The following is a 20,314-nucleotide window of genomic DNA, read 5'->3' as shown; positions in this document are numbered from 1 at the left end:
TGTGTACAGTGAAATTGACATTAATTGACATTTACCAATTCAAATTTAATCCTTCCAAGCCTATGTATAAATCTTTCTCCTCATACCAACAAAGAGATGGTATATGAAAAGTTTGTTTGCTACAGCATGCCTTTTAAACCAGAGATACAAGGTAAGCTCTTACTGGATTCTGATACTGGTTGGTTTTTGTTTTTTTTTTTTTTTTTGTTTGTTTTTTTACTGCAGAGACATTAGCATTTCTTAGGAAAACGGGGGGTTCTTTCATATGCTTTGTAGCGTGACACCCCTTGTTATCACTTCTGTGTTTAAGGTTTAGGCTGTCAGAACTGCTTTCTTGGTTAATTGACACTGAGATAAAAGCAGATTTTACCTGTTTGAAGATGTCCTATTTGGATCTTGCAAGGTGTGTGACGTTTATGAACACCCACCCATCTGAAAGTAATGTTTTAGATAACATCACTTGTGACCTTGTGAAGATCAAATAGACTCAGTCTAGTCCAAAAATATTTTTCCTTGGCAATATACTGAATGCTCTCACCATAAGGTAGCAGTACTCATGAGATCAGAGTGTTCAGTGCCCTGGCTAAAGTAGTGTTCCCTGCTACAAAGCTGCAAGAATAGTAACTCCAAACACTTAATGAATTATAGTTGTCAGTTCTAAACCTAAAGACAAATTAAAACTGCAAAAAGCTGTTTTTAGTTGGGCTTGATGCATTAATACAGCAACAATCCATTATTTTGAATGGAGGGGGTCTCCTTTACCCTCTTCCCTGCCAGGCATGTTTGATTGTGGGTTCTCCCTCCCCTGCTGTTTCCTTACAGAAAGCGAGGAAAGGCTTCCTTTGAAGTGACAGGCTCATTGAAAGGAGAATGTAAATCCATATGTGTATTTAAACTGGCAGGGTATAACCTTAATATATATGGTAAGCTTTTCAGCCAGGAATGTAATAGAAAGTTGGGGTGAAAGTAGGTTTACCACATGCCATCTCAGCTGCAGTCCCTGCAGAGGTTATGAGGGATGTCCTTCCACTAAAATGCACCAAACATAAATCTTTGCAAACTCAGTGTAAGAAGTTGTAGTATGAGGCATCAGTTTCTGACACTGTCGTATAGAACAGGGTTAAAATTTGGTTAGTAACCATGGGGGGACTCCTTGGCATTACAGTAATGATAAAGGTCAGCTAATGGGTTTCACCCTGCCAGGGTATGTCTATACTAGATTTTGTTTGTATCTTAATCTTGAGTTGATTAATTACTACTTAACTTGATATGAAAATTCAAAATATGTAGCCAAATGTGTGGGATGTGCCCACACTATCCTTTACATTCATGTTAAGCACCTCAATTTATCAAGGAATTACTTCTGAAATTTCAGAATATAACTTGCTTAAAACTGAGCAGTGGAATGAATGAGAAACTTCATATTTTTAAAAGTAAGACCAGTGCGTTAAGACAAGTTTTTCAATGTGTTATTTTTAATAATCTCAACCTTGATCTTGCTTACTTGTATTGTGCTTCAGTGAGCTCATATGACTGAAAAATCTTTGCAAAACCTTCCATTTCCACCTCAGTGCCTCCATACTTGAAGTTCCAGTCAGACTTTCATTTAGAACTAAAATCCCTCTGTTTCACATTTTAATAACAGAATTTTGCATCCAGATCAGTGCACTAACTTCATGGGAAGGATGAAGGTTCTATGTTTTTGGTTCAACATTTACTAACTTTGGCAGAGGAAATATAGTAAAATGAGCTCTTTTTGAATTTTCTACTGGAATCCAAATACTGAAGAGCTGTTATTTGGAGGCCTCCTGAGGAATCTCTTAATCAAATGAAAACTACGTACTGCCTTGTCTTCACTAGGATTTTACCTTGAGTTAACTAAGTCGAATTAAGAACACATCATTTTTTCTAAGGAAGACGAGGCCAGAATTATAGATAATGGGGTTACCTAAATCTGAGGAAAAGTTGGAGAGGAGGTGACACAGATTTCAGCCAGTTTTTGTTGTGTTTTGTTCTGGGTTTTCCCATCCCCATTTATAGCCCTTTTAGCAGTGCTGTGGAAGTGAAGGAAAGGGGGCTTTTATTTTTCTTTATTGCAGACCCACATACTGAGGGCTTTACAGGCACCCAACAGTGGGTTAGCTAGCACTTTCAGAGCCTAAGTCCATTTTTAGCATACCTGGACATGTAATAACATGTCCTTACAGAAAGCTTCTAAGATGGCAGTTTATAGATGCACATACATATTGTGAAGAGTGTTTCACATGTGTCTTAAAATGACTGAGTGCTGGTAGGATTTAAAGGACCTGATGATCATGAGTGACTGACTGCCTTCTTGAATGATTTTCTGTATTAAAGCCAAAAAATGAATCCAGAAATGATAAAATATTTCTCCTTTTTGCACACAGATGCATTTTAGGACAGTGATTGCTTATAACAAAAATTTTTTATCTAAACTCTCAAGGGCTCTCAACCTGTCTACTAGTACTATGCTTATAACCTGTTGCATATAGACAAGTTTACTTATGGAAAACTTGTACATACAAATTTGCAGGGGCACGTCTCAAGGCTACTTCTGAAAATGTGAAGTTTATTTGGTGTGTTTTAGTTTCCTAAATTTCAGTCAGTAGTAAACATAATAGCCTTCCATACTGAAACAACTTAGAACACTATTTTGCTAGTGCCATAAATTGTCCAAAAACCCACAATAAAATAAAACGGTCTAATTTGCAGTACTTTCCTTCTCTCAGCTATCCTTTTCATTAATGGACTTAGAAAAGTCTTGCCTAATTGAAGACATTTAAATGACTATATTTACCTCATACACCTTGTCTCTCTATATATTAATCAGGTATTTGTCTTATCCAACTTTCCTCACTCATGGATCCTGTAGGAACTTTTGAAATGTGAAGTATTTGTTGCTCATGACTGTGGGATCTTTCCTGAGGGAAGTACAGCAGAATTGTCTTGCACCTTGCCCTCCCCATCTCACCTTCTGCAGGCACTCCACTAATGTATGGTAAAGGCAACAGCTTTATTTACACATAACAAAAAATTATACAGATGAACACGTATTAGTCAAGCATTGCAGCAGAACAAACCCCTGCCAAACTCCTCACTAGCAGGTGGACCTCCCACAATAAGGCTCTGCTCCATATGATTTGCACCAAATGTTTCTACCTGTATCTGAGAGCATGGCACCCTTTTGCTCTTCCATTGCTATATATTTTCATTAAATATGACCCTTCTTCCATTTCAGAATCCAGCCATATCAAAGCTATTCCACTACACAGAATAAGAAATCCAAAATAAGAGATGACAATCCCAGACCCCCACTGACACGTCTCTCTTTTCCTGCCAACCTTTCAGTCACAATAAGCAAAGGGAGTAACATCTCTGTCTTTTTCATTGTTTAATATGGCATTCATGTTCTGCAAAACCTTAGTATGTGTGGGGGGGTAATTTTGAACCTGATCATGGGTAAAATTTTCAAAAGTGCATTTGGTGCTTCAAAGCCGAAGACTAAATCACTCTTGAAAATGAGATTTAGGTTCTGTCTACACTGCAGCTGGGAGGTGTGATTACCAGTGCAGATAGACAAACTCATGCTAACTCAGCTCAAGCTAGTGTGCTAAAAATAGCAGTGTGGACATTACAGCACTGGCAGTGGCTTGGGCTGGTGGCCCGAGTTCAAGCTGTCCTGACTCCCCAGGTCCAAGCTCAGGCAGCTAGCCCAAACTGCCTCCAGTCCTGCAACCTCCACATAGAGATTTTTAGCACGCTAAATCAAGGTGAGCTAGCGTGAGTCTGTCTGCCCATACTAGGAATACCACCTCCTGGCTGCAGTATAGACATACCCTCAGGTGCTTTTGAATACATTGTGTTCATACACACACACACAAACCGAACTAAAAAGCATTAAAAATAGTTCTCAGAGGCTGATTATGGCGGGAGGGGAGGAAAAAGATGCTGCTGAAACAGAATCCTGGATCCTTTAAACAGATTTGGTTTGTGTACAAAATAAGTGTAACAGGAACATTGTGTTGCTAGATCTCTAGGTTTTGTGGGGGGAGATAAGTTTGACCAATCTAGTTTTAAAATAAACACACCATTTTAAGACCTACGATATTGCAAATAGTCACTCATTTTTTGTTTAAAATAAATTGACATAAGATTGTTCAAGATTTGAAAGTTCTGAACAAGGGGACACATGAAAGCATTTGATAAATTTTTATCACAACCAATGAGAGTTCAATTTGGATGTTTATATAGGTTTTTGTTGTAAAGGGGTGGGGGGGAACCAGGCTGAAGGGATGTGTGAAAATGCCCTTTACATGGAACCCTTCACAGGCTCTCAAAACATTTTACAAAGGTAAATAAACATCAGTCTCCATCTACAAATGGGGAAACTGAGGTACAAGAAGTTTAAGTGACCAGGTCAGGTAACATGTTGAGCCATTAGCAGAGCTAGGTATACAAGACAAGCCCATTTTGTCCCAATCCCTGGGCTTTAATCTCTAGAATCTAGACCATAACTTTATTAAGATATACAATGCAGTGCAGTATGTGTCATAACTGAGTATTTCTGGTTATATTTTTCCAGAGGGATATCATTAACCCAGGTGAGGACGGCTCTTGCAGGGCCCGCCAATCTTCTTAAGCCCCATGTTAAGAGATTGTGAAGTCCCTCTGCAATGGGACAAATTTAATTTAAATTTGATAAACATTTTATCCAATTGCTTGGAACTGCTCACTAAATGTAAAAACAATGAAAATGCTGGGGGGAGGAGAGCCAAGTGAATTAGGCTTTGTCTACACTAGCACTTTTGTTGGTAAAACCTTTATCGACCAGGGTCTGAAAAAATACACCCCGACCAACATAAGTTTCACCAACAAAAGCGCCGGTGTGGACAGCGTTATGTCAGTGGGAGAAGCTTTTCCACCAACATAGCTACCGCTGCTCATTGGGGGTGGTTTAATTATGCCGGCGGGAGAGCTCTCTCCTGTTGGCATAGAGCAGCTACACGGGAGACCATTCCGCGGCACAGTAGGTGTAAGGTCTGTAGAGTAGACATAACCTTAGTTTTTAGTGAAGAATTAATATTTCTGAAGAATGTGTTTGTGATTAGAACACAGGACTCAGAGTCAGGAGATCTGAGTCTTAGTCCCAGCTCTACAACTGACTTGCTATTATCATCTCAGACAAATCACTTATCCTGTCTATGCCTTGTTTTTTCTGCCTGGAAAATGTTTTGCAAAAACACTTTGAGATCCTCTAAAGAAAGAGTGTCATAATCTTGCAAATACATAAGTACAAAGTATTAGCCTTTTTAAAAAAAGTTACCTTGCACCAACACTGATTAAAAATTTTAATTATGGCATGATTTGTCTGGTAACAAAACATTTCCCCAGTAGAGGCTTAGTAGTTGGGCAGAGGAAGGGCCCAAGAATTGCTGTGATGATCTCTTTTGGTCCTCCACTTCTGTGGAGCAGAGTAGATGATAGGAACACTGCAGCTTTTCCAGTTATTAGGTTGGAGAAGCCTTCTTAGGGCAATTTCACTCCTCTTCTGTGGCCTAGGCAAGAGGAATCCTACCCTTGCCCAGCTGAGTTATTAAGGCTGGCATCTGGATACAGAGACTTTAATGAGAGTGGTAGGTTCTGATCATGTTCTTAAATCTACGCTACTACTTTGAGTGCTTGCTTATGTCTATTCCATGCTAGGTGTGTACATTCCATGTGCAGAATTGCCGGAGATTTTTCCCTCAGTGGTATCCATTTAGCTGACTCTAGCACTCTCTGGAGTCACACGCATATGCCCTGATATAAGGGGCACTGCCAGCCCCATGCCCTCTCAGTTCCTTCTTACCACCCGTGATGGTTGCTGGAACAACCCTTCTTGCTATGGCAAGGCTTCTTTCCCAGTGGTTTGGACTCTTCTCTAGTCATATTTGTGTAATTTTTGTAGTTAGTGTATATAGTTCATAGTGTTAGTGTATATACTAGTATGAATAGTTGTCCTTGCCATTGAGGGACTATTTGCCCCAGGTGCTGGACATACCACAGCCCCTGGGCTTCAAGCTATGTGCCTCTTGCGGCAAACCCGTGCCAGTGAATGACCCACACTTTCGCTATTTAAAGTGTTTGGGGGGAAACCTCACGTTAAAGGTAAGTACCAGATCTGCAGAGACTTCAGACCTCATGCTAAAAAGGAGGGACATTTAGCTGAAGGCCATTCTCATGTAGGTGGCCCTCAGACTGGTCTAAGAACTGAGCTGCTCCAAATCGGTACCCAGCACCTTTGCATCTATGTGGAGCGCTCCTCCAGCATGGAACTCTTCCTGGCACTATTCACCATCTCCAGTGCCGAGGAAGAAGCACAAAAAGCAATGCACTAAGAGAGGGTGTTAATCAGTGCAGGACAAGTGGGAGAGGCCAGTACAGTGAGACCCATGTTGAGCTGCTTTTCCTCCCCCAAGCCAGAGATGGCACCATCGACTCTGCCTTGGGTGTTGAGTCCAGTGCAGGAGCCTCCACCAACTCCCGGAAGTGGCCCAGTATAAGGGATGTGAAGGAAGTTCCTCAAGACTTGAGAGGTAAGGGGTTTTACTTCCAGTATTTCCTAATCCTGAAGGCCAAAGGGGGGCTCCGGCCCATCCTGGACCTTGTCGCCTCAACAGATATCTCAAGAAGCTGAGATTCAGCATGGTCTCCCTCGCCTCCATCATTCCTTCTCTGGAACCAGGTGACTGGTACACCACCCTCGACTTAAAGGATGCATACTTTCACATTTCTATCTTCTGTGGCCATAGAAGATTTCTCAGGTTTGTACTGAAGCATGCAAGTCTACCCATTCCTCGATGACTGGCTGATCAAAGGTCAGTTGCAGTCTCAGGTATAGGACAGCATCAGTTCAGTCCATGACACCGTTCAAGTGCTGGGTCTGATGATAAACGAGCAAAAGTCGACTATGGTCCCAGTTCAGATAATAGAGTTCATCAGCAGTGCTTGACCCAAGCCAGAGCCTTCCTGCCAGAGGCCTGATTCTGAACTAAGTCAGACCTAATATCCAAGGTCATTGTCCACCCAATAATGACTGCTCAGATCTGCCTCAAGCTATTGGGTCAGAGGGAGGCATGTAATTTACGTAGTGCAGTACACAAGACTGCACCTCAGGCCCTTCCAGGTGTATCTGGGGCTTCATTCTCCACGCAGACACTCCATTTAGACACCACTTAGACTCAGTACTCTCAGTTCCACCCCTGGCCATCTACTTTACGTCTTTCCTCTAATATCCTTGGTTCCCAGGGTTCTCCTAAAAATCAAGCAGGACAAAGCACCGGCATGGCCACGCCAGAATTGGTTCAGAATGAGTTGGGACCTCTCGGTGGCAGCGCCACTTGTACTCTCACTCTGCCTGGACTTGATTTCACAAGACTATGGCAGGCTGTTTACTCCAAATCTCACTGCCCTATATCTGACTGCCTGGTTGCTGCCTGGCTGAACTCTGAAGAGCAGGCCTGCTCAGATCAGGTTCAACAGGTCTTGCTAGGTAACAAAGCCTTCCATCAGGGTCACCTACCTGGCCAAGTGGAAACGTTTCACTTGTTGGGCTTCCAAATGGACTCTTTCTTCATCCCGATCGTCTCTGCAGTCCATCTTAGATTATCTGCTCCACCTAAAACATCAAGGTTGGGTCTCTCATCTATTAAGGTTCACTTGGCAGCCATCTCAGCCTTCCACCCTCCAGTGAATGGCAGATCAGGGTTCTCCCACAAGATGACGGGGCTGGAAAGGCTCTACCTTCAGGTTCTTAAGGGGCTGGAAAGACTATCCTCAGGTTCACAAAACTATCCCCCCATGGGACTTGAACCTAGTCCTTTCGAGGCTCATTGGGCCCCCGGAGTCGTTAGCATCATGCTCCATGCTGATTCTCTCTTGGAAAGTCGCCTTCCTGGTGGCAGTCACTTCGGCCAGAAAGGTCTCTGAGATCAAAGCCGTTATGTCAGAACCCCCTTATGATGATCTTCGAGGTCCAGCTGCACCCACATCCGGCCTTCCGACCAAAAGTGGTGTCGCAGTTCCACAACAACCAGGACATCTTTCTACCGATCTTCTTTCCAAAACTTCACAAGACTCCTGAGGAACATTGGCTTCATACATTGGACGTCAGGTAGACCCTCGCCTTTTATATCGAAAGAACTAAACTCTTCTGTAAGTCCACACAGCTCTTTGTAGCTGTAGTGAAGAGGAGAGCCACAAGAATGATAAAGGATTAGAAAACATCACTTGTAACCAGCTCAATCTATTTAGCTTAACAAAGAGAAGATTAAGGGTTAACTTTTTTACAGTCTGTAAGTACCTAAATGAGAAGTAAATATTTAATAGTGGGTTCTTCAATCTAGTGGGTTCTTCAATGGTATAACATGATCCAGTGGCTGGAAGTTGCACCAGGACAAATTCAGACTGGAAATAAAGCTTACATTTTTAACTGTGAGAGTAATTAACTATTAGAAGAGTTTACCAGGATGGATTATTCATCACTGGCCATTTTAAAATCAAGATTGGAAGTTTTTGTAAAAGATATATGCGCTAAGAATTATTCTGGGCTGGGGAGGTTCTATGTCCTGTGTTAAACAGGAAGTCAGACTCGATTATAATGGTCTCTTTTGGCCTTATAGATCCATAGATGCACAATTCCGTGTGTCTTTATCCTTTATGTTTCTAAAAGGATTATTCTTCAGGCTTTTTCCTTTTTAAAGAAAATACCTTGGAAAGTAAATGCAAAAGCTTGTATTAAGGAAACACAATACTAACATGCAAAATAGCATGTAAACTTAGCTACATTGTGCACGTTTTCTATTTTATTCTGGCTAAATGTTTGTTCAATGATATTGTCATAAAACGTACATTGTAAAACATGCAGGATGTCCACAGGATGTGTAATGCAGCTAAGTTAATGATTCAAACAGTATTACTGTAGGTGGGGATTTACCAGAGGGTTGGTTGGTCTGCAGTGTGTAGACAGTCTTTCCCTGGTCACAGGAAGGTGTTCAGAAAAGGTAGTCGGGAAATAACTCTGCAAAGGCAGCACACATCCTCTCATTTTGTAGTCCCCATCACGGATCAACAGAGTTTTCTCTCCTCTGCCCACAGAGGTGGAAGGGACAACCTGGCTTTTGATTTCCTTCTGCTAGGATTGGATGAGGTATTCCTGTCATGAGTCTGTTGTGGTCAAAACATTGAGACAATACAGTGAGTTGTTTGCTTTTGTTGATCTACAGATACCTTTAGACATTTTGTTCATGTTTAGCGATGTGATTGTTTTTAGTTACAACCAAAGCAGTGTGCAGCTTCTTGTAAAACAACCCAGTAGCTACTGTTAGATCAAGTTACCAAAATATTGTATGAAAAATTGTGCAATGGCATTAGATTATGAAATCCCTAAGTATGAAGAAAAACTGTTAAATCATGGAGTATGTTTCCAATTTTAGTTGTCTGTACAGCATAGAGAACTTTTTGAAAGTGAAGGGGTGAAGAGAACATATGTTTACATTTTATTTGCAGTGTAAAGATTGAGAACTTTATGAAATAAGAGTAACACATCTTGATTTGATTCTCATGTATGTTAGTGTCAAATATATCAGTAGCAGAAGTGAAGAGAGTAATATAGCAAAGGAAGAAGAGCTCAGCTAAGATTGTAAATATAATGGAGAGTCCACTTGTCAGATATGCAGAATGGCTGGTGTTCCAAATAGTAGGAGCTGTGGAGGAGAAGGTTCTTATGCTAATACTGGCAAAATGGTATTAAGGGACCAAGAGAAGGCAAGTGCAAGACTAGCAGAGTGGGGGGAGTGAAAGGAGGAATATTGAGAGACAAGGAGTGAAATCTTGGCCCCACTGAAGTCAATTGGAATTTTGCCATTGATTTCAGTGGAGTCAGGATTTTATCTAGGTCTGTGAAGTAAGGCCATGGGAAGACAATGAAAAGTTAGGTTGTCAAGACCCAGTGGAATATCTAAAAAATGTGGATGATGCAGTCATCCTCCTCCGGGTATATGTGACGGTAAATAGTATCTGTCTTCATATGCTGGAGACCTGAGTCTTGGGAAGGCATAGAAAAGGAAGTTCCAGAAGTGAGGCATAAAAAAAAAATGAGGCATGGGTGATAATTTCAAAAGAGGAGCAGTCAAGGTAATAGCATAATAAGTATTGCCCCTTACTGTTTCAAAGTAGTTCTCTTGTTCCTTCTCTTTAAGCACCTATGCTTTGCTACATGTCTGCTGAGAATAGCATCTTGGTTTATGGGAGCATTTGCAATTTGCTAGACATGTTCTGGGCACTAAAGAAGAAATGGTCACTGTTCTGAGGAACTCAGTCTATGGACACTGACCAGGGATTGAGGGAAGGCAAGGAACAAATAGTTACTTTTTATATATTTGTTACTATTAGACTTTTTTTTTTTAAATGTCTTGTTGAGCCAACCTCTTAGTTAATAACCTGTATTGCAAGATGGGAAATCTGATTTGGAGTCTGTCTCTTGCTAACTATACTAGGAGGTACTAGAGAGGCTGCACACTAAGACCATGTCTTCACTACAGCAGCTATCGTGGGAGAGCTGATAGGGGTAATCTACTTATCCGAGAGGTGATAACTAGGTCGACAGAAAAATTATTCCGTTCGCCTAGCTGCGTGTTCAGTGAGGGGTTAGCTCAACATAACTATGTTAAACAGGACACAACATTTTTCATAGCCTTGAGCAATGTAGCTAGGTCAATTTAATTTTTAGGTGTAGACAAGGCCTTGCACGCAGTAGAAGAAAAGGAGTACTCTTTATCACCCAACAGTGACAATTTTTGGCAAGTTAGAGAGCCCTGTTGATACACTTTAAAAAGTCCTGCTCAGCACTTCTTAGCCATAAGGCTGATCCCTGTACTGAAGGGCCTCAAGTGTGGTGAGATATACAGCAGAACCAAAAAGGGGCTTGGAGCTCCCGTAGAGAGAGATTGTTTCATCCCTAATTAAAATGTTTTTGAATTCCATGGGCAAAACTGCTTTGCTCTTCTGAAATCCCATTTCATTCCTGAGTTATGTTCTTAGCACCAAAACCAGGCTCCTTTTGACCTATCTCCTGCAGTACAAAGGAATTTCACATCACTTTAGTCAATTGGTAACATTTTTGCTTAGGAAAGGTCTAACACATTACTAAAATGGAAATGAAACTCTTTATTTTTAAGATGTTGTTAGGAAATATGGTGCCCGATCCTGAAATACAGTACTTACTCGCTAAAGTAGTCACATTAAGGTCAATAGGATTAGGCTACTTGCAAAAGTAAGGCTTGCAAGTAGTTGCATTTAAGATGGTTGATGTAACATCTGGGTAGACAAGTGGTGGCATGTATTATCAGGCTGGTAACTTTCATGAGCATAAATTATCCTTTATGTATTTAAAAATAACTCAAACTCTTGTCAGTTGAAACAGGTCATGTTTGTCTGAAATTGGAATATCATATAGTAATTAGATCTTATTGCACAGTAAACCTCCAGTAGATATGTAGTTCCTAATTCTGGGAACAGAAATATAAATCAAACTGGCTTACATTTTAAAAAACAAAATTTGTTTGAGACACTTCAGAATGCCAATTTTCACAAATGAAATATGATTAGTGAAATCTGATTATATGTAAAATACATATTTGCCTGTCAAAGTTAAGTGAATTATATGACAAATTAGATTTTACTCCAAAAGCAAATGGACAGAAAAGATACTGCACCACATAGAACATCTTTTCAAGTACCAAACATTTAAATTCTATGAACAACTAACCAGCCAAGTTAGTCTAAATGATGGGATTTCTGGGTACCACTAAATAAGACACTTTCTGCACACTGACAAACTGGATAGGCATGAAAGCACACTATCTCCAACAGAAATTACATTCAACAGATCTTAAGCCCTCCTATAGCATTATTTGACACCTTAGTGACAGTTCTCCAGAACAAAACAGGTGAACTTAAGAACAATGAGGTGACTGGGAAATTGTCTCGGGCAGTAATGGCAGCCCTAATATCCAAAGGTAATTGCAATAATTGTTATGCTCCTAAAATGGAGGGAGAAAAAAAATTGCTATACTTTGTTGGAAAACTGTGGTCTAATAACAGAAAGTCACCTCTCCATATTCTTGAGACTGTTTGGTATGAATGGGCTTCTGGTTGTAGAATGATGAGAGAGAGTATAGCTCCCTGGCCCTTTCCTAGATTCTAACATGTCTTGGTTGAATGTAACAACAACAAATCTCTTCCAAATCTTCAAAATAGCTGTTCCAAATTATGAAATCATTGGCTCAATCCTGATCTTCACTCTGTCCAGGCTTGGGTGCAAAAACTAAATACAATGTAAGAAATAAAACTGATCATATCAAGAATTAGACAGTCAATACAGTTCAATACATGGTGCAATTCTTTATAAGATCATCAGCTATTTATAAGTGTATTTCTTGTCTGGCCACATCTGTAAAGAAAAGAGAATGGAAACTCATACAATATATTAAACAATATGAATTACTTTTGAAACTTTCCTGTATAATACTTCTGAATTTCATTTTCTACAGGTAACTCTCACAATCTACTTAACTACTAAATATCTACTTATCTATGTTTGTTTAAAGTACAATGACAATACTTCATATTTATGCTAATGTGAGATCAGAATCAGACTTAGTTTTTTAAGTCAATCGACATAGGCCAATGCAAGATCAGAATTGGGATGTGTATTTCTGGTGCTCGTGCTGTAAAAATAGAATTGAGCATTTACTCTTGGATAGCTGTAGCATTATTGCATAGAAGTTTCTTCATATCAAAATGCAGTGACTAAAGTATTTGATAAATTTGCTTCTATATCTTACAGCCCTTTCCAAGGCAAAAAATGAAGTGACTGTGGTTAAAAAACAATCTGAAGGCCTTAAAAGAGAATATGATCGCCTTATTAAAGAACATGAACGGCTGCAGGTAGGTGGTTGTGGTTCACTGCATGAGCAGAATGTTCTGAAATCGTACTAACAAAATTAAACATGTTGAATGTTTCTTCTCCAAGAGCAAGAGAACTTATCAAACCCCTCAGTGTAGCATAATGTTAGAATGGCCATTTCTCCCTGAAGGTAATAAAAATACCTAGTAGAATTCTGCTTTCTTGCAGGAACCTTATGGCAAAGCTGGGTAGTATTTTTCTGAGGTAAGAAAAGGAAAGGTGGCATCATCATATTTCTAGATCAATGTGCTATATCTTGGGGGTTGAGTTCAGGATTCCTGTGAAGTTCTTCACTCAAGGACTGAGCCTGAGAGCTTCAAGAATGTGATGGAAATTACACTGAGAGGGAGGGTTTGGGGTGGTTTTTGTTTTATGGTTTTAAACATTCCTCTATGATGTTTGCAATCCAAATGTTGCAGCACTGTTAATGCTCAAGAACGAGGAAGCAACAGAGACTACAAACAGGTCAGGCTAAACATGCTGTTCAAACTGAGTGACGTGCAAGATGTTAACAGGCAGCCTAACTGGCAAAAGCTAAATAAGACTAAAATGATTTCATGGATTTTTATTGGGTTTAGGGGTTCAGGGGCATTGAAATATTATTTTTTTTAAATTACTTAGGGCTGGTGGCACTGCCTGTTAAGGTTGCCAGACACTTCCCATGTAAGACCCTGTTTTCAGATGATTAAACTTTGTCAAACTTTAATTGTATGGGATGAAATTTTCCATTCCAGGTGTCTGCCTCAGGCTAAATTTTTTGGAAAGTTTCAGCCAAAATGGTTCACCTGTTTCCAAAAACAAAGTTATGTAAAATACATTGTTTTACAGTGTTAACAAAATTCTGGTGAGGCTTTGGAGCAGGAACTGGAAATTTGGCAGCCGATGGCCTTTGTGTCAGGAATGAGCCTGTGCTGTTGGGAAAATCAGTGCAAATTTGACCAAATTATAAACATTTAAAAAATATTCACATGTGACAGCTAAAATATCTGAAGATTCTTTCTTCACTGAGCATGCTGTAACTCCTCACAGTTCCTAGTACTGACTAAACTATGCATGTGCCACTCCTACAGAGTGATTGAACATATTCTAGCTCAGAGCTACAGGGCTGAAGCTGGACTTTCTCTTTAATTGTGCCTTCCTGCCACCTTGGGTTGGTCACTAGAATTAAATACAGGGAGCCAGCTTCTCCTGTGCCGTCAATGACATGCAAACACAGAAACACACAATTTTGCTGCTGCCCAGGGAGCATGGAGGAAGAAGCCACCTGACTTAAATACAGAGAGGACAAGAGCAACAAAAGAGGGTGGGGAGGGAGGGAAAGGAGTAGAGTGGTGTAAGGTGTCTGTTAAGACTGCAGTATAATGAGACTGAGGGTGGGGGCAGAGAAACTGGTTGGGCAAGAAGACTGGAAGTGAGGGGAAGAGACAAGGATTTGAATCGGGGAGACAACAGGATGAACAATGAGACTGGGATGAGAAGCCTGAGAAGTGGAGAATTGGACCGGGACAAGGAGCCGGGGGAGGAAGAGACAGGATTGTGACACATTGAAGGGAAAGAGGCTGAAGGGGTCAAGGTTGGGGAGGAGGGCAGGAGATCTTAATGCTTCCTAGAGTATAGTCTCTTCCAAAGCCAAGAATGGAAACCAGGCTTCCTAGTCTTACTATTCCTCAGCAAATATCTGTGAAACTCATTGGCAAAGTGTGTCTCATTCTTCCTCCCCTGCCCCCCAGTGCTGATCCCCATTGAGGATGACAACCTACTACTGTTATCAGTTACTTCATTAGCTCAAGTAGCAGAGATGTGTGTGGTGGATCTAAGGGTTCCAACCCTGCTGATGAGCCATGTGGGTGTCAATATGATGCCACATGATGGAATTTGGTTTTGGTTACCTTTTTAAAAAAAAAATTGCACACACAGCTTTTAAAAGAACCCATTGAATGAGGATAAACACAAATAGTCAAATAGTTGCACATTTAATTGACTGTCCATCCTGAGCACTGACTGCGGCAGGGGATTTTTGGAACAAATAGTATGTGATCATGTAAGTAAACACTGTATCATCATGTGTGTGCACACAAGGGGGCCAGATTAAGATTTCACAGTCAATCTTAATTCTGTTATTCCTAACTTTGGGTGCTTGACTTTGCAACCTTAATGTTCTCTTAATATTGTTTTTTTTGTATATCTATATTGATAATGCATATATATTATCATCACAAAGGATCCTAAAGTGCTTCACAAACTGGGTGCATATGATACAATGCCACTGAAATGCAGATGTCACTGGGTTGAAGGATGTTGGGCAGAATACAACGAAACAAAAACTTTTCCCCCAGGAGCTTAGCCTGGGTTTTATGGTTTGTTTTTTTTAATTGCCACATAAGACTTTGCAGATGATTCTTTGCCTTCAATAGGGATTGGAGATGCTTTTGTTTCACAAAGGATAGCCAGCACCTTGCCAGGTTGGGACGATATTAAACAGAACTGATTCTGAAGTCTTCTTCAAACAATGCAGTAGCAAATAAGCATAGATATAGACTGCAGTATGATGTCTCAGGCAGTCATGATATTGAACCATATGCATTTTTTGTAATAAGATATTCAAATATGGGGGGAAGGAGACTCCTGAAAGGGCACAGTAAAACTCTGTTAACAGCCATAATAGAGTTGTTTATCCACTTATGGGGAAACTTATTTGAGCTTTAATAAGCTACAGTGCTGTTTGTAAATGAAATGAATCTTTTAACATGACTTTTTTTTCTTGAGTTTCCTTGTACAGAAGACCTAGACAGGCGGTTGCTTCATTCTTTTCAGCAGTTAAGTTATGCTATATCCAAGCACATGTTGGAGATGAGATGTATTTTGTTAAGACAGCTTGGCTTTCTTACCTCTTTAACATTTGTGAGAAGTTAAATGTTTTGGAAAGTTTTGCCTCTTCCTACATCTGGGTTTCAGGCTTAATGGTGGACCCAAGTTCTTCTGCTTTTTCCTGTAAAGTTCATGAATAAGTCTACTGAGTATGTTGATATAGCAACAGAAAGAAAGGGATAGCAAGTTTATTTCATGTAGATGATCTCTCTTCAGTTCCTCCCTTCAAATTCTCCTTCAACCAAGCATAATTTCTTGAGCACATTTCCCTCTTTTCTTCCTCCCAACTTAGGAACTAAGTAATATCTTATTACCTCTATATTTAACATATATTCAATGAGAGAAGGATATGGTCATATACAGTTTCACAGCCATTGCAAACACACATGATCCCCTGCCAACACTTAGCCTTAACCTAAAAATCAAACTCTTAAGTTCTGAGAAGCTGAGAAAATTTTCCCCCTGTCCTAAAGTGCAGTTTCAGTTAGAGAAGTAACTATGTAAAATGTCACCACCCGTGTTAAACCCCTGTAGGTCTATCGTATATGTTTACTGGAGAAAACGTAATTTTGTTTCTGTTAATTGTATTGGCTCTGTAGTGTCTATGTCTTAAGCAACTTGTATGTGTCTATCACTGGAACTAGGCTCCAGCAGTGCTGTGTATGTGTGTGGAGAGCAGAACTCTATTGACGCTTACATCAACAAAATTGCCTGTCAAGTTCTAAGTGTAGAATTTTCATCACAGGTGGTGATGTAGCCTCCAGAAAGAATACAGATGGTTTTCAAGTCTCAGGAGGAGATTGCAGTCTGTTGTGGGGGTTTTGTTTTGCCTTAGTTAAATGTTGTTGTAAACTTCTAACTTTCAAAATGAACAAACTTTATTTCTCAAAATGAAGAGAATATGGAACTCCATATGTAGTTTGGGTGCTTTTTGTCACTTTTGACAGTTGCTGCACTTAAGCTGAAATCTTTCTTTTACATAGGAGATCAATATGAGGATTGAGGAACACAGACTTTTCCCCCAACCAAGAAGTCAAGCACCAACCACCTACATAGCCACATCCCTACTACAGTTTGAGCTATAATAATAGCTGCAGCCTACTGGCCTTTTGGGGGCATTTGGTTGTAGCTAGTTGATCTGCACGGCATACTGACCTATTTGCTATACCTCCCAGCCAGCTCACCTACCTACAACCCCTCCCCAATTTCCTGTGGAGAGAAATCCATGGATTTTAGTTCTGGGATGTAGAGTCCCACTGTGCCATTTCTCATCTTCCTGGATCTCCTTGTGCAGTGGAACCATAGTGTTTCTGCTGCATACCGGAACATGTGTGGCCACACAGACGGCCCAATATCTCTTGCTGTTTCAGAATTGAACAGGGTATTCATCCTGAGATATTCATTTTTAATATTGCCAAATATGCATATTCTTGCATTTTTTCTGACATGTCTCTCTTTGTTTGCAGGATCTTCTAGAGGAAGAGGACGACAAGAAAGACCAGTAGAAGCAATTCAGGAAAGCCTACTTTAATAGAACTGCATCAGTGTGAAGTCTCTTGTTCTTTTCTTTAGCCTCCTGAAGTAGATGGCACAAGGTTTGATTTTCTTAAGAAAATCAAATGCATTGCAGTTCACTACTCAGATTCTACTTATTGCTCTTGGTTGCCAAATATATTCTGTGTTGCAATGAAAAAACTAAGTGATATATGCCATGAAGTTTATATTTCAGTTCTTGTGAGGAAATATGTAAGCGTTTTAAATGAAAATTTTCCATCTGGAGCAACAACTCAGATGCTCTCAATCCTTTTGCCATCAAAAATGGTAAAAGATCATGCACAATAACACCAACTGCTTGTAGCATTTGAGTGGTTTTGTAAATCACACCAAACAATGAAAAGAATGGTGACTACCCCCTTTTATCAGTGACTATCAGGAGTCCTATGAAATTCAATTACTTATGGGTTAAATAAGGCTAAATATTTTTCCTTTTCCATTTGCTTGTGTGGAAGAATTTGATTGACAATCAGTAAAAATATAAAAGTTAGATTTCTAAATCCATCTCACACTAGTTCGTTTTTTCTCATTGTGCCACAAGGGTGTGTTTCACAATTACCCATTTTGCATGCCTCTGGCTTATTCTTTTGGAGTACTTCAGAGTTCTTTTAGTCATCATAAAAAATAGTATAGGTATTTTTTTATTGTTCCCTGATTCATTTGTACAGGGATTTCCATCTGTTGTTTACTTTGTGTGTTTGCCACTGAGCTTTCTTGCTTTGCAAAGGGTCAAATTCTTTGAAGAATGTTCATGTATAATTTACTTATACTGATGAAAAAGCAATTAATGGTTTAAGGAGTAATTATACAATACCTCAAAAAAATGTACATTATTTTTACATCATCTGTTTTTTGCATCTGACAGCTAAATTCTGACTAATTTTTGCATTAGTGGTTCAAATTTTATACTTAGAAGTTGGATATGATTGTTATATTAAAGGGATTGTTTCAGCTTATGAGTTTGTATGTGTGTGCAAACTGTCCATCTTATCTGATAAACTGTCTCCATTAAAATCTTAAAATCAGTTTATAATTGCACACACGAAGAACAAAACATTTACGTAACAGTGCTGTTTCATTTGCCTTGTCCAGGAAATATGTATGTTTGATGCTGATCATAGTGTTTTTAAATTAATACAGACACTGAAACAAGAGAGTTCAAAAATGAATGTTAATGCAAAAGTTCAGAACAAACAATCTGAATACAGTATACCATATAAGGAACGATGTGCTCAGCAAAGTTATTCAGCCTAACTGTGAGTTTGGTGACATATGCGCTTTGGGGAGCGGATTTTTTTCTATATAGAAATGTAAAACACTTTTTTGCAATTTAGGCAAAAAATGAAGTGCCGGTACTGTATGTGTTTGGTATGCCTCATTTGTGTTTTTTGATTAAAATTTTAGAACGTAAGCCCCCCAATCTTGCAAGCTGATCTGGAAGGAATTGGGGCTCTGTGCAGCCACAAAGGTCAATCCATGCAAATCAACCTTTATGATTAGAGCCTAAAACTTTTATGGCTCCAACTAAATGCTTTTATGTCATCAGTTGGTCTATACAGTAAATGGGGCCTGGACACAACCTTAATACAGTATTAACATACAAAAACCTACATTTCAAAGAACCTTGCAAGTACAAAATCAAGTACCCAACAGTTTGAAAATGCCAAAATTCACTATTGCCTGTATAAACTACCTATTTTTCCCTACTCTCATTTTCAAAAACAGCTGAAATTAAAAATCTGCCTAAGGTAGGCGGCACCCAATGTTAAAATCTTTAACCCAAACAGTTTGGCAAAAACACAAGGAACTGAAAACAGGTGCTTATGAAAGTGTTAAGGAACTTTAACTACTACTATCTCTGTCTGTTCCACCTCTAATAGTACTCAGCATTGTGAAGGATCCTAAAGTGCTTACATGCTATAGAAAGGAAGAAAGCACTCCTACAGTGAAATGCAACTGTAGTTTAGATTAACAGTGTACAACAACTCTGCACTACCATTTAGGTTAGAATTCTTAGATTATCACCTATTTGATGAAGGTGAGGGGGAGAGTGGGACAATCATATATATAGACATACTTTGGGTGTAAATCATTCTCTTTAAATATTTTATAATTACATAAACCTGCCCCTCAGCCTAGCAATTAAACACTGGCTGACACAGGAGTTGCAGAAGCCAGTCTTGAAAAGATCTGAAGGAGGACAAGATAGTATCCATGCTTATCAGTATAGGGAACATGTTTTAGTAAATGGAGATTTTAAACAACCCATAATATTCAGACTCTCTACACTTTGCCTCCATCTCTTGTTTCCATTAGAGATTAAAAAGGTCCCATTGATTAATGGCACCTTTTTATCAAAGTGGATGACAGTCAGATGTGTTAGATTCCAGCCTTACGTTAAGCCATTCTGACAACTGGCTTCAAAATGGAATTGGGTAAATTCAAGGAGAATAGGTCCATCAATGGCTATTAGATGGTAAAGAAGAAAAAAAAAAAAAAACCCATGCTCCTGGTGTCCTTAAACTTCCAACTGCCAGAAGCTGAGACTGGATAAGGGATGGATCACTGGAAGTTGTCCTGTTCTATTCATTCCCACTGAAGCATCTGGCACTGGCCTCTTAGAGACAGGATACTGGGCTAGATGCACCATTGGTCTGACCCAGTCTAGCTGATCTTTGTTCATTATGCTCTGCTCACAAATACTTGGTTTCATATTACATCTGATGCTGCTTAACCTTGAATTCAAGAGTTCCACACTTACTATAGTGTTTGTCTACATGAAGTTAAAACAATTTTCCGTGCTTTCAATATATAGCCACACTTATTTGGAAAGGTGTTAAAAGCACATTACAAATGTTATTCACT

The 20,314-nt window shown here is 39.6% G+C and overlaps 1 protein-coding gene across 4 annotated transcripts in view; it reads left to right on the top strand.

The window, feature by feature from the left end:
- BCAP29 (B cell receptor associated protein 29) overlaps positions 1-18,869 on the top strand; it is a 50,458-nt gene extending 31,589 nt beyond the window's left edge. For all 4 annotated transcript variants that reach the window (XM_067564457.1, XM_067564458.1, XM_067564454.1 and 1 more), the window contains exons 7-8: positions 12,908-13,008; positions 17,362-18,869. In XM_067564457.1, coding sequence (XP_067420558.1) covers positions 12,908-13,008; positions 17,362-17,400 — 140 coding nt within the window. In that variant the 3' untranslated portion in view covers positions 17,401-18,869. The remainder of the gene's footprint in view (positions 1-12,907; positions 13,009-17,361) is intronic.
- Positions 18,870-20,314: the final 1,445 nt, after the last annotated feature.

This window comes from Emydura macquarii, unplaced genomic scaffold (genome assembly GCF_026122565.2).
Source record: "Emydura macquarii macquarii isolate MOO-44397 ecotype Brisbane River unplaced genomic scaffold, CSIRO-AGI_Emac_v2 contig_2636, whole genome shotgun sequence".
NCBI lineage: Eukaryota > Metazoa > Chordata > Testudines > Chelidae > Emydura > Emydura macquarii.
This window is presented reverse-complemented; position numbering and strand designations above follow the sequence as displayed.